At 40.9% G+C, this 24476-nt stretch overlaps 1 protein-coding gene across 3 annotated transcripts; it reads right to left on the bottom strand.

The window, feature by feature from the left end:
• Positions 1 to 5145: 5145 nt before the first annotated feature.
• pias2 (protein inhibitor of activated STAT, 2) lies at positions 5146 to 23761 on the bottom strand. 3 transcript variants are annotated; one of them, XM_083783897.1, is made up of 15 exons: positions 23725 to 23761; positions 20441 to 20526; positions 19160 to 19592; positions 18512 to 18599; positions 17884 to 17934; positions 16072 to 16162; positions 15807 to 15941; positions 15584 to 15689; positions 14768 to 14841; positions 13421 to 13581; positions 13002 to 13135; positions 11840 to 12023; positions 10071 to 10204; positions 9628 to 9665; positions 5146 to 9009 (listed from the first exon to the last, which is right to left on the bottom strand). In XM_083783897.1, the coding sequence occupies exons 3-15, from the start codon at positions 19587 to 19589 to the stop codon at positions 8776 to 8778; spliced, it is 1860 nt and encodes a 619-aa protein (XP_083640023.1). In that variant the 5' UTR covers positions 19590 to 19592; positions 20441 to 20526; positions 23725 to 23761; the 3' UTR covers positions 5146 to 8775. The 3 variants fall into 3 exon arrangements, with proteins under 3 accessions (XP_083640023.1, XP_083640024.1, XP_083640022.1); XM_083783898.1 differs by lacking the exon at positions 23725 to 23761 and adding an exon at positions 23306 to 23689; XM_083783896.1 differs by lacking the exon at positions 20441 to 20526.
• Positions 23762 to 24476: the final 715 nt, after the last annotated feature.

Below are 24476 nucleotides of genomic sequence, written 5' to 3'. Positions count from 1 at the left end.
TTTTTCAAATCCTCAAAAATGATGAAAAACGGCGTGCTATAGTATGCCGTACGATATGGGCTATAGCCCATGGTCCAAAATGATGAAAAACGAGGATAATTTTTTTTTCAAAAATTCAAAAAACGATGGGCTATAACCCATCGTTTTTTTCATTTTTTCATTTTTTTCAAATCCTCAAAAATGATGAAAAACGGCGTGCTATAGTATGCCGTACGATATGGGCTATAGCCCATGGTCCAAAATTATGAAAAATGAGGATAATTATTTTTTCAAAAATTCAAAAAACGATGGGCTATAACCTATCGTTTTTTTAATTTTTTTAATTTTTTTCAAATCCTCAAAAATGATGAAAAACGGCGTGCTATAGTATGCCGTACGATATGGGCTATAGCCCATGGTCCAAAATGATGAAAAACAAGGATAATTTATATCTATATAGCCCATGGTCAAAAATGATGAAAAACGAGGATATTTTCTTTTCTTCAAAAATTAAAAAAACGATGGGCTATAACCCATCGTTTTTTTTCATTCTTTCATTTTTTTCAAATCCTCAAAAATGATGAAAAACGGCGTGCTATAGTATGCCGTACGATATGGGCTATAGCCCATGGTCAAAAATGATGAAAAACGAGGATAATTCTTTTTTCAAAAATTCAAAAAACGATGGGCTATAACCCATCGTTTTTTTCATTTTTTCATTTTTTTCAAATCCTCAAAAATGATGAAAAACGGCGTGCTATAGTATGCCGTACGATATGGGCTATAGCCCATGGTCAAAAATGATGAAAAACGAGGATATTTTCTTTTCTTCAAAAATTAAAAAAACGATGGGCTATAACCCATCATTTTTTTCATTTTTTTAAAATCCTCAAAAATGATGAAAAACGGCGTGCTATAGTATGCCGTACGATATGGGCTATAGCCCATGGTCCAAAATGATGAAAAACGAGGATAATTTTTTTTTCAAAAATTCAAAAAACGATGGGCTATAACCCATCGTTTTTTTCATTTTTTCATTTTTTTCAAATCCTCAAAAATGATGAAAAACGGCGTGCTATAGTATGCCGTACGATATGGGCTATAGCCCATGGTCCAAAATTATGAAAAATGAGGATAATTATTTTTTCAAAAATTCAAAAAACGATGGGCTATAACCCATCGTTTTTTTTAATTTTTTTCAAATCCTCAAAAATGATGAAAAACGGCGTGCTATAGTATGCCGTACGATATGGGCTATAGCCCATGGTCCAAAATGATGAAAAACAAGGATAATTCTTTTTTCAAAAATTCAAAAAACTATGGGCTATAACCCATCGTTTTTTTCATTTTTTTCAAATCCTCAAAAATGATGAAAAACGGCGTGCTATAGTATGCCGTACGATATGGGCTATAGCCCATGGTCCAAAATGATGAAAAATGAGGATAAAAAAAAAATCTAAAATTTAAAAAAGATGGGCTATAACTCATCGTTTTTTTCATTTTTTTCAATTTCTCAAAAATGATGAGAAACGGCGTGCTATAGTATGCCGTACGATATGGGCTATCGCCCATGGTCAAAAATGATGAAAAACGAGGATATTTTCTTTTCTTCAAAAATTAAAAAAAAACGATGGGCTATAACCCATCGTTTTTTTTTCATTTTTTCATTTTTTTCAAATCCTCAAAAATGATGAAAAACGGCGTGCTATAGTATGCCGTACGATATGGGCTATAGCCCATGGTCCAAAATGATGAAAAACGAGGATAATTCTTTTTTCAAAAATTCAAAAAACGATGGGCTATAACCCATCGTTTTTTTCATTTTTTCATTTTTTCATTTTTTTCAAATCCTCAAAAATGATGAAAAACGGCGTGCTATAGTATGCCGTACGATATGGGCTATAGCCCATGGTCAAAAATGATGAAAAACGAGGATATTTTCTTTTCTTCAAAAATAAAAAAAACAATGGGCTATATATAACCCATCGTTTTTTTCATTTTTTCATTTTTTTCAAATCCTCAAAAATGATGAAAAACGGCGTGCTATAGTATGCCTTACGATATGGGCTATAGCCCATGGTCCAAAATGATGAAAAACGAGGATAATTCTTTTTTCAAAAATTCAAAAAACGATGGGCTATAACCCATCGTTTTTTTCATTCTTTCATTTTTTTCAAATCCTCAAAAATGATGAAAAACGGCGTGCTATAGTATGCCGTACGATATGGGCTATAGCCCATGGTCCAAAATGATGAAAAACGAGGATAATGTTTTTTTCAAAAATTCAAAAAACGATGGGCTATAACCCATCGTTTTTTTCCCTTTTTTTATTATTTTTTTCAAATCCTCAAAAATGATGAAAAACGGCGTGCTATAGTATGCCGTACAATATGGGCTATAGCCCATGGTCAAAAATGATTAAAAACAAGGATTTATTTTCTTCAAAAATTCAAAAAACGATGGGCTATAACCCATGTTTTTCTTTTTTTTCAAATCCTCAAAAATGATGAAAAACGGCGTGCTATAGTATGCCGCACGATATGGGCTATAGCCCATGGTCAAAAATGATGAAAAACGAGGATAATTCTTTTTTCAAAAATTCAAAAAACCATGGGCTATAACCCATCGTTTTTTTCATTTTTAATTTTTTTTCAAATCCTCAAAAATGATGAAAAACGGCGTGCTATAGTATGCCGTACGATATGGGCTATAGCCCATGGTCCAAAATGATGAAAAACGAGGATAATTCTTTTTTCAAAAATTCAAAAAACGATGGGCTATAACCCATCGTTTTTTTTATTTTTTTATTTTTTTCAAATCCTCAAAAATGATGAAAAACTGCGTGCTATAGTATGCCGTACGATATGGGCTATAGCCCATGGTCCAAAATGATGAAAAACGAGGATAATTATTTTTTCAAAAATTCAAAAAACGATGGGCTATAACCCATCGTTTTTTTATTTTTTTCAAATCCTCAAAAATGATGAGAAACGGCGTGCTATAGTATGCCGTACGATATGGGCTATAGCCCATGGTCCAAAATGATGAAAAACAAGGATAATTCTTTTTTCAAAAATTCAAAAAACGATGGGCTATAACCCATCGTTTTTTTCATTTTTTTCAAATCCTCAAAAATGATGAAAAACGGCGTGCTATAGTATGCCGTATGATATGGGCTATAGCCCATGGTCCAAAATGATGAAAAATGAGGATAAAAAAAAAATCTAAAATTAAAAAAAGATGGGCTATAACTCATCGTTTTTTTTCATTTTTTCATCTTTTTTCAATTTCTCAAAAATGATGAGAAACGGCGTGCTATAGTATGCCGTACGATATGGGCTATCGCCCAAGGTCAAAAATGATGAAAAACGAGGATATTTTCTTTTCTTCAAAAATTAAAAAAACTATGGGCTATAACCCATCGTTTTTTTAATTTTTTAATTTTTTTCAAATCCTCAAAAATGATGAAAAACGGCGTGCTATAGTATGCCGTACGATATGGGCTATAGCCCATGGTCCAAAATGATGAAAAACGAGGATAATTCTTTTTTCAAAAATTCAAAAAACGATGGGCTATAACCCATCGTTTTTTTCATTTTTTCATTTTTTTCAAATCCTCAAAAATGATGAAAAACGGCGTGCTATAGTATGCCATACGGTATGGGCCATAGCCCATGGTCAAAAATGATAAAAAACAAGGATTAATTTTTTTTTCTAAAATTCCAAAAAACGATGGGCTATAACCCATGTTTTGTTTATTTTTCACTTTTTTTCAAATCCTCAAAAATGATGAAAAACGGCGTGCTATAGTATGCCTTACGGTATGGTCTATAGCCCATGGTCCAAAATGATGAAAAACGAGTTTAATTCTTTTTCCAAAATTTCTAAAAACGATGGGCTATAACCCATGTTTTTTTTTTTTTTCAAATCCTCAAAAATGATGAAAAACAGCGTGCTATAGTATGCCGTACGGTATGGGCTATAGCCCATGTTCAAAAATGATGAAAAACGAGGTTAATCTTTTTTTCAAAAATTCAAAAAACGATGGGCTATAACCCATCGCATGTCTAATAGCCGGCTTTTGCTCAGTGGGATGGTCAAAAATTTTGAAAAACGAGGATTCAAAAAAATATCAAAAAATCAAACAACGATGGGCTATAACCCATTGTTTAAAAAAAAAAAAACTCAAAAATGATGAAAAACGGCGTGCTATAGTATGCCGTACGGTATGGGCTATAGCCCATGGTCAAAAATTATGAAAAACCAGGATAAAAAACCTTTCGCGCAATGTGGCCCTTGCCCCAAAATGAGTTTGACACCCCTGGTTTAAAGGCTATGGAAGTGTTGCTGTGTACACATTTGTAAATAGAAAAGGTATACTGTATCTGTAATCTTAATGCATTCACAGGCTAGTAGGAGAGATTGGCCCATTTTCAGTTGTGGACCACAGTCACCGTCCCTTCCTGCAACCCAAATAAGGGACTCGACCCATAATTTTGCAGTTGCATAATATAAACTATACTACCTACACTTGAGCCACTGACTAAAGGGATAGTTAGTTCACGCAAAAACAACTTATTTTCTGCCAATTACACACCCCATGAAGCCTTGTATTGATGGAGTATCAGTTGTTGGAGCACTCATGCTCAGACTATGCCAGACTACTCCTCCCACAGCTGTCACAGTAGGGCTGGAGATATATAGAAACCAATAAGTATGAGCAATAACCACCTTAATCTTGCTCATGTAGGTTGATTGAATAATAGCCTTGGAGAATCGATTAACAACTTGACCCTGTAGTGCTATAATTCATTGGGCAATGGCGGCATATACAAATAGTCAATCTGCAAGGTGACAATGTATTGCATCGCGACACATTGCAAACTAACCTTGTAGATCTGCCATTTTCACCTTTTCTAAATTTTAAAAACAAAAGTAATCATGCATTAATTGCAATCGAGGCATAGGTTTGAAATAACGTCATATTGATTTGTTATATCACCCAGCCCTTCGTCAAAGTCAGTGCAGTTGCATTGAGCTTCATTTGTCAAAGGCAACATCTATTTTCGGCATCAGTCACCGTTGTATGACATGGTATAATTTGGGCTTCTGTGATTACTGGATGTCAGATGTCCATGAAGAAAAAAAGCAACAAGAGATGACATAGAATTTTAAAGATACTTTATAACAAAAGACGGTATCAAAACAAAAAGGTAACCAGGAGTTAAACTGAAACGGTACTGTGACATGTGTCAACACCACAGGCCAGGTCGCTACAACCAACATGCTAGCAACGGCTCGGCCACTTGATGGTGCACAGCAAATTAAAGTGTTCATTTTACAGAGAGGGTGGGCATCCGGGTGGTACAGGGGTAAACCTGCCCACCACCGTCGAGTCTGTGGTTCCATTCCTCCTCCATTTCCAAATATCAGTTTCAACAGAGCTCGGGTCCATTTCCCAGACGAACTACGTGGCATACATTCCGTTTTCCTGATATTTAATTTGATTGGCTCTGCAGTAGATTTGAACAGTAAACGCACAAAGGTGCGTTTCCCGTTCAAATCCGCTGCAAAGCCCATCAAACCAAAGCTATGGAACACTGAACTGGGATCAGGGAATGCGTGTGCCACCTTCTGGTAACCTGGGACTCACAGAGCCGACCGGCCGTGCTTCGTGTAGCTCGGATGCCAGACGGTGACTCAAAGCGGGGAGCAGAACTGGGAGGGATAGCATGTCCCTCCGCATGCGTTCACGTCCTCTGTGAAAAGCAGCAGCTGTTAACTCCATAGCCAGATCCCGATAGTCTCAAGTCTGCTTAGAGCAGTGGTTATCAAACCTTCTCCGTGTCAAGGACCCCCAAATTAACATTCCATTTGGCTACGGACAGCCATCTGAAAATATCTCGTACCAGCGTGACCCCCATAAAAGATTTGCGTTTGTTACAATGTTCACAAGAAATGTGTTGCAGTGACACGTTGTAGATCAGATCATTTTTCTAATTTTGAGAACCACTGCCATGCATTCCTAATCGGGACCCAGCTGATGGGACGGAGATCTTTCAAAGTGGCATCTGAGTCTAGCAAGTATATCCAAAATTAACTCCATCTAAACAACTTTGTTCAAGAGATGGTTAATCAGTTAAAATGTCACAATGATGATAATTGCATGATTAAAGGCTTTCTAAAGATTAGCCCCACATATTAACTTATATCTGACTTAAAAAGGAAAACAAAATAGAATTTAAAAGGTAGTGTAAGTGATATTAAGGTTATGCTCTATATTATAACAGTAATCATTGCTAGTCTATGTTCAGCAACAATAAACATCTATTTTACAGCATCCTGTAGGAGTCTTCTCTCCCAGGTAGACGTAATTGGTATACCGACTAGAAAATGCATGTTTACTAGCTGGAGAGACCCTTGCTCCTGAAAGAACTCTAGTCTACAGCGATGATTACCTTTAGAATATAGTTTCAACAGTTTTATTTTAACAAAACAAAATCACTCACAGCACCTTTAAGTTGCTTCAATTGCTTTCATTTGCACAATAAAAATTGAACAATACTCAAGGTTCTGATACCACAAAATGTCCTAAAGATAGCCAGCCCTAGATCAGGTGAATTAACCCATTCAAACTGGGAAAGGATCCGTGTGATTTTACATTTTTGCGTTGGCTATTCAAAAATAGCAGATATACAAGCTCACAGCGCGTCACATCGTGCCATGCTGGGAGCTTGCACATCTGCTATTTTCGATGCCGTGTAAAGCGTGAGAACTACTTGTTATGAAGGCATTTGTAGAATTGGCCTCGGGTCTTAATGGGTTTTAAGAAAAAGGAAAACATAAATAGATCTCTAGTTAATTAGTATAACAAATGAGCTGCCACGTGATTCGACTCAGTCAAAGGGGATCGATCGCCCGTTCGACTGACAGCCGCCGTCGTAGCCGATAACAAAACAAAAAAACCCCACAAAAGAAAACCACAAAATGTATCTTTCCTCGCCTCCCGCCCCATTTCTCTGGGTTAAAGGGCGAGGCAGAGAGTGGAGTGAGTTAAAAAGAACACCCGTCTGACTCTGTCCGTTACAGGGTGCACGACAGTACGGATGGATGGGTCCCGATCCACACAGGGTGGGTGTACAGTATCAACAGTTTGAAGAGGTGTTGCTTTGACAACAAGTCTGTTCGGGGGCAAAAGCAGAGAAGGGAGGGAGGGGGTTCACTGCTTCCGAACGTCGAGACCATCCTACAGACCAAGCGGACCCCACACACACACACACACATAACTTAACCGGCCCATTTGTTCCCACTTTGCACACACTCTTCAGTCTACGCTGGTGATTTTACAGTGTAGATTATTATTTCATGCCTACACGATTTTAGATGACTAAGATCGACAGGCTCGCACGACGATGCGCTGCAACACGTTGGGAGCTTGTTGATCTGCTATTTTCTGCCAAAGCTTTCCCTACCATGCAGATGCTGGGGTTTCAGTGGTTAAGTGATTCTCAGCCTTTTTTAATTTCAAGGACCCCCACAGCTCGTTATGCATTATAGGCCACGGACCCCCGATATATATATATATATATATATATATATACACACCATCGTTCATCCCTGGGTTTGATTTAAATCAGAAAGTGCATATCAATTTGTACACTCTCAACCAGAGTTAGAGCTGTAAGCCAGGGTCCATTTTTAACCCTTTGAGAACCAGTGATCGAGTGCCAATTTGACCACTTGATATGATTTGATAATCACTGCTTATTATTGAAACGAAATATTAATTACATCATTTCAATCACAGAAAACTTCAGTGTGGGAGCTTACTCTGTGGGAGCTAAATTGGCATGTTTGTTTATGCTCATTATTTAAATGTACTTCTGTACATACGTTTCTAAAACAATAACCAAGTACAGATACTCAAACAATGTACTTAAATAAAATACTAAAATAAATGAACTGAAAAGCAAAGGAAGACAGCACAAACAGCTTCTGCTCCAGTGACTACAACGGCGCTTGTTCATTTTATCATGACATTTTTGCCGAATGTTTCGCCTATTTCTTCTGCCGAAATTCCTCGTATTGTGCGCATTATTGAGCTCATAGCATGAGAATAAGGACACTCAGTGTTCATGTGGTTAAATTAACAGGATGACTTGCTGTGCGGATCACAAGGATCACCTGTCGGTAGTGGTGGGTGGGGGTCCGAGGTTGAGGTCTGTTGGGAGGTCTGCGGACCCCCGTTTTCATCTCTGGGATCCCCAATCCACACTGTAAAATCTTCTGTTCCAATAGGCTCTATGCACAGACGCCGTTTTGGAAAGAACTCCTTCCGGGCCGCTTCCCTACGTCCTTCACAGGCGTTACCGATGATAGCAATTAAGGCCCTGTTCCATTTAGTGTACAGTTGTTCTCAAACGTTTTAATTTCAAGGACCCCCATAACTCCAAGAGTGTACAAATGGACCCCAATAACTGAGTGTACAAATGGTTCAATTTGTACACTCAGAGTTACAGAACCATACAGGGCCATTTGGAACAAACTCAAGGACACTTTGAGACCCACTGGTGTAGCAGAGTGTTTCCAGTGAGCCAACACGCACAATAGCAGCACCCTGACTCTGTTTGACCAGAATGGAACAGAGCCTTAATTAGTCATCAGTGACACCTGTGAAGGAAGTAGGGAAGGGGTCCGGAAGTAGGAAGAGTTATTGACTTAGTGTGCACATAGAGCCTATTTAACTTGGAGTGTACAAGGCCCTCTGAATCCCCCCTCAAAGACCCTCGTGGCCTCTCAGTCCAGCGAGATGATGTCCGAAATGCCGCCGGAGCCGCCACTGCCGCCCAGTGGCTGGCCGGCCCCGCCCCCCGTGATGACGCGGGTCTCGTGGTGGGTGGAGCTGGTGGCGACGTGGGCGGAGCTCTCGTAGTGGCTGGTGGAGGAGGAGACCAGCGCCGAGCTGGTGGAGGAGGCCGAGCTCTGCAGGCTGCTGCTCAGGTTGTCCAGGAACATGGGAGCACGGTAATGCTGGAAATACATGGACATATAATGCATAAAGTGATGATAATATAAGGACATATTCAAGTATTTGTATAAAGTCACTGTATCAACTTTGATGAGGGAGTATCGTTTCTTTGGACAATTATTTCAGCATTACCATTAGCATATCTCTGCTGTCTGGCACTAATGCTGAAATATTTTTAATAAAACTCATAAGTTCAATAATAGTCGTCATGGTTCATAGTGCACTTTAAATTTGAAACAAAACTTCAAGTGACACAGTACATCAACTGGTTATTCAACAAACAACTAAGCAGCAGTAAATAGAATGCAGGGTGTTTTTGCACCATCTCCTGGAAATTATGTGCAAGTGCCCATGCGCTTGTCTCATGACACAGATGATATTCAATTATTCCACATCACGGCACATTTCTGCCTACATGTCTATTGTTAGACTTAGCTTGTTGTGTAAAGCTGACACAGTTTCTGATATAGAGCTAGTTACAGGGATTTTATAACCTTCCTGTGTCTAATTTATAGTCCTCTGTTAGTGTAACTAACAATACCAACCCTGGACTGGAAATTACCAACACAATCTTAGGTTAAATAATGACAACGTTCTAAATTCAAGACAAAGATTAATACCTGAGAATCTGCTTGAAGAAAAGAAAGCAGATCCAGACCTAAGAGAAACCAAAACAGACATTATGAAATGTTACTCAAGGATTATAAAAAATCATTTGCAAACAGTAGCAGATGTGAACCAGCGACCCAAGGACTTAATGCCCATCTTGTGCCGCATTCTGTACAGCAGTGGTTCTCAAAGTGGGATCCAGGGACTCACAGGGGTCCTTGAGGGAGTTCCAGTGGCAACTCGGCAAGAGAATTGAGCACCCCTGGTATAGAGGGTGTTAAAGTGGTAACTGAAGATACCGGTATATTAATAAAATTCCAAATATTATCAGAGCATTCTGCGGTGCCGCTGGACTTTGACACCCACTTTGAGAACCACTGGCATAGAGGGTCATATTTACTCCTTATTTCTGGGGAGACATGCAGTCAGCACATGAGGTTACGTTGCCACTCACTCTGCATGTCAGCAGGTATGGTAGCCAGGGTGGAGTGGTGGAAAGGGTAGTCTGACAGCGAGGACGTCAGGTAGGGCGTGTCCAAAGTCTGGACGTTTGGCACTCGCACCGTGGAGGGCTGGTAGGTCAGCACCCTGGAGAGACAGACAAACAATAAGATATGTTGTGGGTAGACATGGCCCGATTGAATCATCCATTGTTTATGCACTGTGGATTGCACAGACTTATACTGGTCTCAGCCAATTTTAGCTCAGACATCTAATAGTAGAAATAAAGGAAATTATTTAGTATGCATGTAACTCGTATGCAACGAGTTTGGCTCAACATCACCAAATCCTTTACAACTGGTATAACTGTATAAAAAGAAGCACATCGTATAAACCGATTAAACACCTGGGGAAATTGGCCCTAGAATGTGTGTTGTGTGTTGCGTGGAGTTTCTTAATCTTAATATTTTGGAATCTCTGTGTGAAACCTGCAATTCCAGGGGGCGGATTAACAAAAATGCCGCTGGTGATAAACCCGCCGGAACATTGCCCCACACAATTTTGGGGGCAGCTAAATCTAATCACAGAGCGGCGACAGACTAAAGCCCAAACCACACCAAAGGGTCAGGTCGGGACAAAATGTTTTTTTTTTAAGGTAGACCACACCAATGCAACTCGACAGACTAAAGCCCAAACCACACCAAAGGGTCAGGTCGGGACAAAATGTTTTTTTTTAAGGTAGACCACACCAATGCAACTCGACAGACTAACACCCAAACAACACCAAAGGGTCAGGTCGGGACAAAATGTTTTTTTAAGGTAGACCACACCAATGCAACTCATTCAACTCAATGAGTTGTATTGTTGTTGTTTAACCTTAAAAACCATTTTGTCCCGACCTGACCCTTTGGTGTGGCTTGGGCGTAATTCTTCCATGGGCCATTTTTGTTTTTGCACCGGCAGTTTTGTCTAGTTTCCAGGCCAACTAGCTAGTGCAGCCTGAGCCTATAGATGGGGTGTGGAAGTGGTTGATTACTACAACAGCTACAACTACAACAGTGTGACTCTGCGGTCTGTTTCTGTATAGCATGCCAACAGACCATATTCCCAAATTTCAGATGGCGGCCATATTGCCATCAAGTTAATAGTAGGGATGCCACCGATCCCTAATCGTCGGGGCCTCCGATTTTGTTGTTGTTGAGCAAAGCCACTCTTTTCTGCCCCTCTCTCTAACGGACACAGTTAACGATCGCTTGTCAAGTGCCTGCCAGACAGCCAATCAGATGAAATGAAGGCAGTTGTAGAGTGTAGACTAGTGAACTGAACGTTCTCTGTTTATATCAAGTACTTCATACCAGCCCCTTATATGAAACTACTTCTCCAAATGGATTTCATTTTCCATCCTAAATGGCAGTAACTAGCATACAATGAGAACTGAGAAGGTCTCCACAAAGGTTTACTCATCAAAGCTGATTATAAAACTGTAACCATCAAAGCATGCATTCAACATATAATGGTTATGTGACCATGGCATGTGCATAATATATATATATATTTTTTTTTTGGGGGGGTTCAATTAATCGATTATTAATCAGCAGAGCTGTCGATTATTCGATTGGGCCGATGGTCACTTTCTGGCATCCCTAGTTAATAGCAGGGTGGCGAGTTGCCAACTTGCCACCCTGCTATTAACTTAATGGCAAGATGGCCGCTGTGTGAATACGGTCTATATTGCCTGTTTGTGTCAGACCTGATCTGAGACAAACGATGCACACCACTGACCCCTTGCTGTGGATCTCCTCCGTCTTGGTCATGTACACACAGCGCTTCTTCATGGGCGGGTCGGGCTCCTCGTCCTCCTCCTCCGACGAGCTCTCTAGCGTCAGGTCGATGACGTCGGCCTTCTTGGCGGAGCCGGACTCGCCCGCGGGCAGCGCCACCGCACACTGTCGCACGGGAGTGGACGCTGTGGGGTGATGGAGTGAGGTATGGGACCCATTAAGGCCCGAGACCAGATTCTACAAATGCCTTCTAAATCGTGACAGTTCTCTGAAAGACCCATGTTCCTATTCTCAGTGGTGATAAAAACTATTTCATGTCAAGGACCCCGAAAATGATATGGATTCGGCCGCCATTTCAACATATGTTGTTCCAGGGACTCCCCAGAAGCAAGTGAAAGAATATAAATTCAAAGATTTGCTCACATTTTCACGATTGTTCAAAAATAGCGGAGCTACAAGCTTGTAGATCTGTTATTTTTCAACAGACAGTGTGCGGGACCCTTTTCTTCTCAACAGCTAAAGTATAAAATAATGGTTCATGTGGTCACTAAGGTGATACAGATGCGTTCCAGGTCTTAGTGGGTTAAGACAACTATGACTAAAGTTTCCATGGACGAGAGCAAAGTAAAATCTCACGACGCGATAGTATTAGCCAAATTTTATATTTGGCTAATACAAGTCTTTAGTCTGCGATTTGTGAAACCGTGTGAAAGGAGACCCTACCCCCACACATTAGTGCTCCCGTTTCATAAACAATGAGCACAATATGTCGTATGTAGCCATGCAACCAACCAAATGCAGACTGTGGCCTTAAACCTTCACCACATCAAATAGTCTTATGTAAAAATAACTAATAACTGGAGCACCGCTGGGCTAGCGGTTAAGGCGCATACCACATATATAGGTTCTAAAGCAGCATGATAGCGAGTCGCAGGTGCGATTTCCGGGCCCGACGACCATGGCTGTGTGCTACTCTATCTGTCCCAGTTTCCTGTCTCTCTCTACTATCAACACAGATAGAAAAGAACAAAAAGCACACACTAACCCAAGATAGGCCATCTTGTAGATAGCAGAATTTCAGTGTGTGAGGCGCCTTCTAGGGAATGGCCACTGAGAATTTTAATCTGTGAGTTTCAACAAAACACAAATAAAGTTGTACTTGCGCTCAAGTTTTGGAATGGACTGGGAGGACACCTTGACCGACTCTTTCTTGGGTCTCATGGGACACCAGCTGCCATCCTCCTGGAACTTGATTTCATCCACATCCGAGCACTCATTCAGAATCTCCATGAATAAGCTGAAGACAGACAGACAGTTACATCAATCACCTAATGCATAATTATAATCGATAATCATTTAACCGGGGGGGTTCAGAGTAAAATCGGCCATGTCTTTCCGGCACCCCAGAGCTTCTATTTTGAAGAAATCCCGGCACGGATTGTGTTAATAGAACTGGTGGTGAATAATCATTAATTTCATAAAGTCTTTTGTCTATTTTTGCCTAATGTTCGGAATCAGGGACGCTAAGTTTCAAAATGGCCACCACAACAAAGCTTGTAAACGAGTAAACGAGCCCACTGACCCGTCGATGATGAGGCTCTCGTACGCTGCCTTTTTGTCGCAGACGGGACATATCCACGTTGGCTTCTTCTCGTTCATCTGCAGGTAGAGGGCGGCGTCGAAGCACTGCAGGTGAGAGCAGGTGACCGCTCTGCATGGCACCGTCAGACGCATCTTACCCAGCTGGACCGGACAAACAAAAAAACATCACTTACAGCAGTGGTTTTCAACCTTTTCAGGCTGCGAGACCCCAACATAATCATATATTTGAACTGGGGACAGCCCAAAATGATCATATTTGAACTGGGGACAGCCCAAAATGATCATATTTGAACTGGGGACAGCCCAAATGGTCATATTTGAACTGGGGACAGCCCAACATGATCATATTTGAACTGGGGACAGCCCAACATGATCATATTTGAACTGGGGACAGCCCAAAATGATCATATTTGAACTGGGGACCGCCCCAAAATGATTATATTTATAGTGCACATTTAAACATTTGAACAACAATCACTTGGAAATGTGGGACATTACATTGTCTCAGTCCCACGGATAAATATGTTGAAAATAGCTTGCAAGCTATGTTCCCCCCAAGGTGCACATGGCCAAATGCTCTCGCGAACAACTGAAATCTGTCGCGCACAGGACGCTGGTGTAAAAAATGTAAAGGTGTCGTCCGTTCGTCCGTCTGTCTGTCTGTCTGTCGTCCGTCTGTATTTATCTGTGGAACCATGCTGTTGCTTGTCTAGGTGGAGGGTCCCCAGTTCAAATATGATTATTTTAGGGGGTCACAGCCTGAAAAGGTAGAGAACCAGTGATATAGACTAACTGAATATTCCTAAAGTTGCTAGCCTACCACCTTGATATAAAATAAAAATGTTGTAACTTGCGTAACCTTATGTAACTATTCATTGATTCACTCGTATACCAAAACCAATTTGGAAAAAAATCACACCTGTGTGAAGTGAGGGGCGCTCAATTCACATTATCTAACGTTTGGATAGTTGGTGTCAAGGTGACGTATGTTTGCTCAGTAGTTGCTGATCAGGAGGTTTGAGTGTTTGCTCAGACCGAAAAAACATTAGAGGGAACATTTCTTGCAAGGCTAGGGGTTGCGACTGTGAGCTTGTAGATCAGCAATTTTCTTAGATTACTTGACAATTTGGTCATGTTTGACCAGTTTTTATAGTATAATCTGTTGATTGCTTTTGATGTAGTAATGGTCTTATTACTTTTCTTTCTTTCATTATAAAGGCCTTAAATTGTGACTTCACTGTCATCTGGGGTCCCCCCCCCCCAGAAAATTCAACCTATAGGTTGAGAACCGCTTACATTTGTAGAGAATGTGATATAATTGTCTTACCGGGCACATAAGCGACACCCTTAGACTGGTCGTAGCAATCTCACTGTCTGGGTCTGCAGTAAGCTTCTCTTTAACTGAAACACAAAGTGAACTGAATTGAAAATACACTTTAGGAAAAACATGAGATCGGTAGAGGTAGGATTTTGTTCAGTGATCAGAGTAACCAAATGCAACTGAAAACTCTGTCACCATTGTGGTTCATGGTTAGTCAAAAATTAAAAACGGCCATTCATTCTATCTAGACCCAATATTAGACAATACAATATTACATATAAAAACGTTTTTTCGTCTTTCTAAACAATAGCTAGAGCAACAAGCTTGTGAGCTTGTAGTTTGGCTAGTCTAAAAAAAAGTATATAGGGCATATCCACTTATGCATTCTTTGCATTTTACCTCTACACCAAATCTCATTTCCAAAAACGTTTAATTATGGAAAAAGATATGTAACAACTTCCATTTTAAAGTGAAAACTGAATTTGAATTGAAATATCCTTCATTTATATAATTTTCCATCCTTTCTAACCCATTTTAGGCGGGAACCCGTTTTTGTGTTAGCATTATGTTATGCTTTAGCTATTGAAAAACAGCAGATCTACAAGCTCATAGCGCGCCACCGAGTGGCACGCTACGAGCTTGTAGGTCTGCTATTTTAGAAAAATCAAAGTGCGACTGACATAGAAGACATTTTTAGAATCTGATCTCAGGTCAGAATGAAAACTGTCAGGATGTAGAAGACATTTTTTGAATCTGATCTCAGGTCAGAATGGGCTAACTGGCCTCCCTGGCGGCGGTGGCCTCACATTGAAGAGCACTTACTCAGTGCTCTGGAGTGATCAGGGTTTCTGATGCCCTTCATTCGCAGTCTTTGTAGAAGCAGCGGTGACGTCAGCTGTCTCACCAGATATACAGACATGGAGTACGTCTGCAGGAAATAAAACACACTACATTCTCAACGCTGTGTGAGCATGTAGACTGGCCATTTCCCCTACTTTTACCCGAAACTGTAGAAGAATTGATTTTATGAGTGGTTAGTATTTACTTTTCCAATTTCAGGTGCCCACGTAACCGAAATCTGATTGGGTACGGCAGACGACAGTCTGACCAATGAGGTGATGTTCAGAGGTCTTCCCGGCCTCTTCTGTTCCACTCCGTTTTTAGGTGGCGGTGCATAACCCTACACACACACACACACACACACACACACACACACACAGACACACACATTTATGTCCCCAGTGTTAGTATGCTTATGCATGAAAAATTACTTTGAATTAAGTCCAATCTTTGCCAATGTGAGCACTTACTGGCAAAGGAAAGAGTTTCCCATTGACTTTTATACACAGACTGTTTGGGTAATTGTCCTCCTGAGGACAACTCGTCTCAGACAGGCAAAATCTAAAAATAGAAGAGAAATGTGCTGAAACTTTAAGCAGGTCAAGCAAACAAACAACTCAACCACATAAACCCCACCCGTCGTAGACCCATACTAGGCCATTCCCCTCGACACCAAATGTTTTCCCTGAACACCGGAAGTGAAGTATGGGAACGCAGTTCTTAGAATCGTAATATCTCGGATTCTTCTTTTTGGATCAAAGGCTTGAATTGCGTCTCATTTCTTTAAAGTCTGAACGATATGAATCGCCGGTTACAAAATGTATGTTTTTGGGTGAGTTAAATAACATCCGCGGGACATAATACATAGCGATTATTCACTTCCTGATTCTCGGTTTCCGAGTGAAACGGCTTTCAAAATAATAGGGTCCCAAATAGAGAGAATGAACTAGGCGTGGTGGTCCTGGAGTATACAATTAAGCCACCAGATGAGGTGATGGCGGCGGGTGAGTTAAAAGTATTTAGAAATCATTACAAATCGGTAGCCGCAATTTGCAACTCTAGATTTTTTTATAATGAGATGAATCTAGAGTTGCAATACCCTCCATTGACTCCCCACTCATCCAATTTGGTTTGCGATCTGCTTGTCTTAAACGACGTTAAACTCACCAACATTGCAGCTGTAGTCCAAGCTTGAATTATCCTCTTTCAATCTGCCAAGCTTTTTTTCCATAAAAATCCCCCGTAGACATGTTATGAGCTACTTTCTGTCAAGACATCCTCTGCAGGTGATTCTTTTTCCAAGTGTTGCAGTTTGGAAGCACTCGTTTTTGTTAACGGGTCGCGCTGCTGCATTATGTGCGAATTCGAAGCAGGGCCGTTCAGTAACATAAGACGAGTGCTTCCAAACTCCAGCACTTAGAAAACAAATCACCTGCACAGAATTTCTTGACAGAAAGTAGCTCATAACTACGGTGGATTTTGATGAAAAACAAGCTCGGCAGATTGAAAGAGGATAATTCAAGCTTGGACTACAGCTGCAATGTTGGAGAGTTTAACGTTGTTTAAGACAAGCAGATCGCAAACCAAATTGGATGAGTGGGGAGTCAATGGAGGGTATTGCAACTCCCATTATAAAATAATCACACCCGTGTGAACCGAGTGGTGCAACTCCCCTCTCCTCTCTCTCATTAGCAGGCAACAGTGCAGCACTAATACTATCTCTCTCTCTCTCTGTGTTTCTGGCAAACAGCGCCCCTACTGGTACTAATAGTCATATACTGGTGCTCATGGCCACATAGGTGAACACGGACATTGCTGTTCCTTGGAGTGGTTGCACCACTCAAAAACTCTAGAGTTGCAAAATGCGGCTAACAAATCGCATTTGTTAGCCGCATTTGTTGGCTGCATAATTGCGGACACAGATGTCAAATAATGGCCGATATGTCACTCAGCCAAACCCAAAATGCTGCTGCCATCAGTCACCCCCATTCTGGCCTCCTTGAACTGGCTCCCAATACATTTTAGTATCAAGTTCAAGGTTCTAGAAATGTTAGAAATGTGAACTGTCAAGGCTTGTGAAAGGAGCTCTACAAATCCATGGTACGTACTTACATGGATCTGGCTGTAATGCATATAATGTCAGTTTCAAGACGACAACAACGTCAAATCCCCATTATGCAAATATTACGAACACAAACCTGGTGGCCTGTGAACAACTATGAATGTTTTTAAGGCTGGTGACCGAGGATATGTACAGCAGTCAACATTTAACAAATTCTTACCTCATTTGAATTTGAACCATGTAGTCCCTCCTGCCACCTGGTAGGAAGTCCCTGAAAAAAGAAAGGAAAGATACATTTCAGACTTACCATACCCTTACCGGTTAGTAAGTAAACCATCCCGGTCACGTGAATTCACTGTATCATTGTTTTCTGCAGACCGGTTTTCTGACCCCAAGTGCTGGGTGGGCATTTTTACAGAAACCAAAAAGTGGAAGATCCAGTCAGCGTACGTCAATCACAGGGCAGTGAGCGCAGATGCCGATTGGCTACTTATCCAAATAACAATAGCGATTATTTGATCAATTACTTTATCAATTAATATATTTTTGGGGAGATTGTTTTCTTTGTCTAATAGTGAAACAACGCAGAAAGATTGGAATGGATATTTCATAATTTATTGACTATGTAGACCACCTAGTCTAAACACTTACGACCCATTTCATATATCTTTGGACAAGGCTGTGAGAAAAAGCATATCTATAAGCACACAACAGGTCGAATCATGATGAGTTGTGAGCTTGTAGATTGGCTATTTTTTATAATCAATTATTTGATTAGTTCAATTGGCTGTTGCATGTCTAGTAATGACATAGATTAGATGATTAGGTAGTAAGTGGTGTGAATATACCTGGATATGCATACTTCTCGGACTTGTTGCGGCGTCAATGCAAAGATGAAGTACTTTTCTTGGTGGTATCTCTGAACTTGGCTTGCTCCTGAAAAACAGCCTAAGTTACAATCACACCTTGACCAGTTCTGCAGGTTTCACTCCATTGAGCGTCAACGTCTCAGAAATGTCGTTTCTCTATGACATAGCACAAATTTACTGAGAACATTCACCTTGGTTTTCCAAAATTATACACAATCATGCATTTTCTCGTTTGGAACAGATTAAGCTCAATCCTTGTATGATTGCAGGAAATCAGCCATTAATATAAAGCTCCAGTTTGTTCAAAAGGTGACAAGATTGGTGATTTGTTTATGCTTAAATCACTTGAAGAAAAGAAAAAAAAGCTCACAATTCTATTTTGACCAAATGTTTGCCCCCAGAATAGGCTCTGTGCGTAATTGTAGCCTCAGGTTTGTAGAAGCTTAGTTTCATTGGCTCGGCAGCAGATTTGAATGTGAAACAGCGTTTAATTTTGAACATAAACACCAAAAACATACAACTCAAATCTGCCCCTGGTACAGAATCGTTCGGTGTCCGTGGCAAAATACACATCACTTGGGGATGGGGAGGACCCTGCTGCAACAAGCCTAAAACAAGAAAACCGACCTAGGCTCGAAGGTTTGATGAGAACATCCAGGACGTCATAAAAGGGGAGCGACTTCATCTGGACATCCGGGTGGACCGGGGGGATGAGGGGCGCGGGCTGCTGCAGATTCATGCTGAATTTGGACTCGTGGAAGACGAGCGGTCTCCCACTTCGAGAAGGGACGTCAGAGTTCGCCACACTTCCGCCGGCACCCTCCGCAGCGGCGAACAACAGCGACTTGATGGTGGCCAAGTCGGGGATGCAGGCGTCCAGGATCCTGGGGTAGCGGTGGCGATACAGTTCCCTGATTTTGCCTCGCACCGCAGGGCTGCAGTCGCTCTTCAACAAATGCAGCGCCCTCACCTGGAGCTCCTCCTTACGCCCGCTTTTGTTGTGGCCGGCGAAGCCCAGTAACACTTGTAATTCAGACACTCTGAAACTTGATACCATACTCTGGGAGAAGAAAAAAAACCGCAACAGAATTATTAGGTACAGCAAAAATGTGCGGCAAGTGTATATTAAAAAGAACTGTTGAATACTACAGAAATGTGCAAAAAGCTACAGCAACAACACAAAAACGCTTCAGCAGCACCCAGACCAAGTTAAAGGTTTAGTCCAAGCTTACTTTGTAGAATGTGCCCAAATAATCAGGTTATGTTAGCAAGCCAATTAAGAAGCTACAAATCAATTGCAAAAAAGAATATAACAACCCGATACATTGGTCATGCAGAAACCTTGTATGTCCAGTACTGGAGAAAATCTGGCTTAGTGTCATATATATTGGATTAGCCTTGGTGTAATGACACTTTCTAAAAGCAAATTTGTATGTTGCTTCTATCGTTTTGTTACTTGCTGCTAGTTCATGTCATCTTTGGCACACCTAGCGAGAGGATCACCAGATCGCCTAAAAATATACAATAAACAAAAATAGCAGCGTTACAGAACCAATACAAACTGCAAACACATTGGGGTAGATTTTTTGTGTGTGTGTATTTTGCCATCCAAGCCCATTCAATGTCATTTGATTACCCCAGATGTATCAGTAAGGATATCTCTGACTAGGTGAGAGACTATCGCTTGGATTGGAAAAGAAAAGTATGCAACAAATAAGGTTTCTGCAGGACAGCAATGACTGATGAACTGATAAAGAAAACAATGCCAATTAACCTTAAATTATATGAATTAGCAAGAGTTAAGCAAAACCGCTCGTGCAATTTTATGTACCAAGCAATATTTGATCAAGTCAACAACCTCCCACAGAGTGACCAACCCCAGAGAAAGGTAAGAAAACCCCTACTGACCCTTCATTATATGGTCCATGCTGGATTGGTCTTACGTGAATATCCTTTTCTCTTACAAATCCTTAACATATGTGCCCGTTACGAATCTAAAATGTTGAGAATAATTTCGAGACCCATTAGATAAAAATAAAAAAAACATGGAGCATGAGACAAGGCAGATAAATGACAAGCAGTGGAGCAGCTTAAGTTGGGGGTGAAAAAAAGACAGGTATTATAGTTATAAGCAACAAGAAACGGGCACAGTATGTAACTTTGCCTTGCGTTACACACACACACACACATTTATATATACTAGTCCTTACCCGTTGTGAGATATTTGCCCCCCCTTGTGGCCGTGAAGGGTACTGCGCCCGGGTGCGTTTGTAATTGACTAATTATTAATTAATAATCATTAATGTGTCAAATCGAAAAAAGGGCTTCGTTACGCCCTCCATATTCATATGGTCAATGCCTGTGTGATGGAGTGATTGGTGCAGGCAGTAAGGAGCTAAGGCAGTGTTTCTGACACACAGACACACACTCAGACATTGTTAGAATTATAGTATGATGATGATGATGATATATATATATATATATATATATATATATAAAACTAATTGTTTCCCTCTCCTCTATACCAGCCAGTTATCAGCCAGTTGTAGTGTGGTGTGGCGGTGTTAAAACCCATTTTGGGCAGGAACCCCTTTTGGCGTTAGCATTGTTATGCTTTAGCTATTGAAAAATAGCAGATCTACATTAAGCTCATAGCATGCCACCGAGTAGCGCGCTACGAGCTTGTAGGTCTTCTATTTTTGAAAAATCAAAAAGCTTTTTCAGAAAACTGTCAGGATGTAGAAGACATGTTTAGAATCTGATCTCAGGTCAAAATGGGTTTTAACCTGCACAAACACATTGCCGTCTCTCTGTGTTTTGGTGTTTTCACTGTTTTGGTAGACAGGGGGCTACCACAACAAACAGTGAAAACTAAGACCAAAAGTTAACACTGCAGGTTAACACCGCACACTACTCCAGTGGCTTCTGACTGCTGGCATAGAGGGAAACTAATGGGTAAAAAAGTATTTATTGTTTTATTATGCAAGCAGAGTAACACAGGGCAAAGTACTAAATTAAATACTACGCCGTTAAAAACAGAGTGTATAGATGGAATCGTATTATGGGGTCTGCAAAGGTTTCCAGAGCTAGAATCATAATATAAACTGTGCATAGAAAAGGGGAATTACCACACGAGTGACACGACTGAATGTTCATGAAACTAATGATGGTTTAAGTCTTAAAGACTAATAACTCAATATCTGTGAACCTGGGAACTTCCTGAAAGAGGGGGGGGGAAAGCACTTCAACCTTTGCCCCATACAATGTTTGAGTTTAGGCCCAAGCTAAGTTTAATATAGCCAGCAGCTATATAGATTTGAATCTGTGGTTTCTGACTTTAGGAAATTAGACATTAACGTAGTATTTAAGACAAGTGTTGATTAAAGCTTTGTGTTGTTAGCAGCAACGTTTAATATCATATGGCAGCAGTTAGCTTAAGGTCAATACTCAATATGGATATAATAAATAAGGATAACTCAGTGATGTCCTAATTGCATTGTCAATAGTCTGGGCAGAGCCATTGAGTTATGCAGAAAGCAGTGCTCGAGTGCTCATGCAGCCCTGGAGTGACAAGCTGGAGTTTGAAATACATTGTTTTTAACGAGGGCGGTGCGAATATCAGCAATTTTAGGCATGTGAGACAGGCAACTGGCAATAGTTTTAGAGTATTGTACAGTAACAACAAAATCCCTCGTAATGTTTATGTTGTACTATTACTAAAAAACGATCTAAAATAAAGGGATTTGAGATCATTAAAGCTGGGCTGTTTCCTGAGTCCAGCGCATTCTGCCAACTTCCGGTCCAGAACTTTGTCACTCTTCGCAATGCTCTTCGCCAATGGAAGACTATGTAGACTCTGTCGTCTTCAATGGCTTTTGATTGATCGATTGGCTGAGTCTGGGAGTCCTTTAGGTAGGTCCTTTAGGGGGTTTGAACTTCCATGGGGTCCCAGCTAATTCTGGAATAGTTTTATTGCTGTATCTATTAATTCTGTACCTAGCCCAAACATTTAGATTCTCGTAGAGGGTTTGTTTCGATTCTGGCGAATCTCTCTACGAGAGTCTAAAAGATAACCCTGCCCCTAACGTCGAAAAGGAACGTTTGTGCCTCAAAATCACTCTTACCTTGTACAAATGCAAAATCTAAGCTGCTTTAAATGTTGCCCCACTTGTTTGTGAGGTGTTCGCAATCAGATAAAACACCGCACATGCTTATTTTTCAATAAAAAAGGTATTTTAATCAACTCTGTCTCGGAATCTGGCGGCCATCTTGCTTTTCTCTCCATTGTAAATGCGCAAGAGAACCCTGGCCGCTAGGGGCGCGGGCAATATTCTGTTGCGCCGTTTACCGCATTTACAATGGAAGATTCAGAAACAGTGTGGATTAAAATACCTTTTTTATTGAAAAATAAGCATGTGCGGTGTTTAATCTGATTGCGAACACCTCACAAACAAGTGGGGCAACATTTAAAGCAGCTTAGACTTTGCATTTGTACAAGGTAAGAGTGATTTTGAGGCACAAACGTTCCTTTTCGACGTTAGGGGCGGGGTTATCTTTTAGACTCTCGTAGAGAGATTCGTCAGAATCGAAAAAAACCTCTACGAGAATCTAAATGTTTGGGCTAATTCTGTACCTATTCATTCTTGTTCTCCAATTATATGCCCAAGACAGGGACACCAGCATGTTGAGTTGAACATTTTCGGACTAAAACTAAATGGTGTGCAAGACAAAAAAATAGAATTTGCTGTCAAAATTTGAAATACTCCCGCTTACAGATGACGCTTGGTTGTGACATCACTGTCGCATATCCTTCTCCTCCACTTTTCAACATCTCTGCAACTCAAGTTACGCAACTGTAGCCTGCTAGCCTATACTCTGCAACGACGTTAACTAGGTTTAGTTAAATGGCACATACACAAGTGCAAATACAGCAACAACAAACATCGTCAGCTCGGTAACTAGCTAGCAGGTTAGCCGCTGGTGAACCTATAACAGGAATATTGTTAGCACAACAGCTAGGCGGCTAGCTAGCGGTCGTCTGGGCTGAGCGTGCGTTTACTTTACATGAACGTTGGCTCGTCGAAAATGTCACACGTTGTTGTCGTGCCGCGCGTTACGTTATCTGGCACAATGTCCGTGTTTTTTAGGGGATCGGAACGGCCCGGCAGTGTTGTGTTGTTCTTTTCGCCTACCCGAAGCTCCTCACGATCCGCCATCTTCTCGTCGCGGTCATCATCGTTGAGTGTCGCGCGCGTGCGCAGTGCGTCCCTTGTTGTACAAGTAACACAGGGTATTTTTTGACCTTTGACAACAAGCTCAGCAGGTTTTGCCAGATGTAGGCCAGTCAATATATAGATTTGACCCAAAATAAATTGCAATTCTTCATATTCAGACCGCAGCCATCTTGCCAGCAAGGTGATACCTAGCCCTAGAACGGCTCTTGTTGTTACATACAGTATGTACAGTATTTCACATACAGAGCCATAGAACACACAGGTTAATTTTGTCCGGGTTCTAAATGGGCGGCCTAAATGTGATGAATGCTCCGTTTGTACTCACCCATTAAATTATTCCAAAGACGTGGTGTGAAAAATGGTCCTCTAGTTTTATATCCATGTGAAAGTTCTGGCACAAAACGCGTATTTAGTGAATTATCTCCACTTTTTCAAGAGATGCACACGGACATCTTTCTCTCCGGGCGAGGGGGGCCGGTACAATCGATTAACTGATTTTACAACGTCCTGTTTACCGCAGACGTCATCACCAATTGACATGGGAAACACAAAAGTTTGCGGTCACACAATTGGCAGGTGCTTTGCGATAGGTGCTCAGTCACACCACCTGCCAATTGTGTGACTGAAAACTTTTGTGTTTCCCTGGTCAATTGGTGATGACGTCTGCGGTAAACAGGACGTATTTGTAAAATCAGTTCATCGATCATTCC

The sequence above is a fragment of the Protomyctophum parallelum genome (assembly GCF_964188405.1).
Source record: "Protomyctophum parallelum genome assembly, chromosome: 15".
NCBI lineage: Eukaryota > Metazoa > Chordata > Actinopteri > Myctophiformes > Myctophidae > Protomyctophum > Protomyctophum parallelum.
Note: the sequence above shows the minus strand (reverse complement) of the source record. Positions and strands in the feature narration are given on the sequence as shown.

What these genes read in the sequence shown, in the direction of transcription:
- pias2 (XM_083783896.1), bottom strand. Translation starts at nt 23,748, where the DNA reads ATGGCGGATCGTGAGGAGCTTCGG. An exon ending in GGGCACCTGAAATTGGAAAA is followed by an intron (nt 15,690 to 15,806) that starts GTAAATACTAAC and finishes TATTTCCTGCAG; the next exon opens with ACGTACTCCATGTCTGTATA. An exon ending in GTCCATTCCAAAACTTGAGC is followed by an intron (nt 12,024 to 13,001) that starts GCAAGTACAACT and finishes ATCACCCCACAG; the next exon opens with CGTCCACTCCCGTGCGACAG.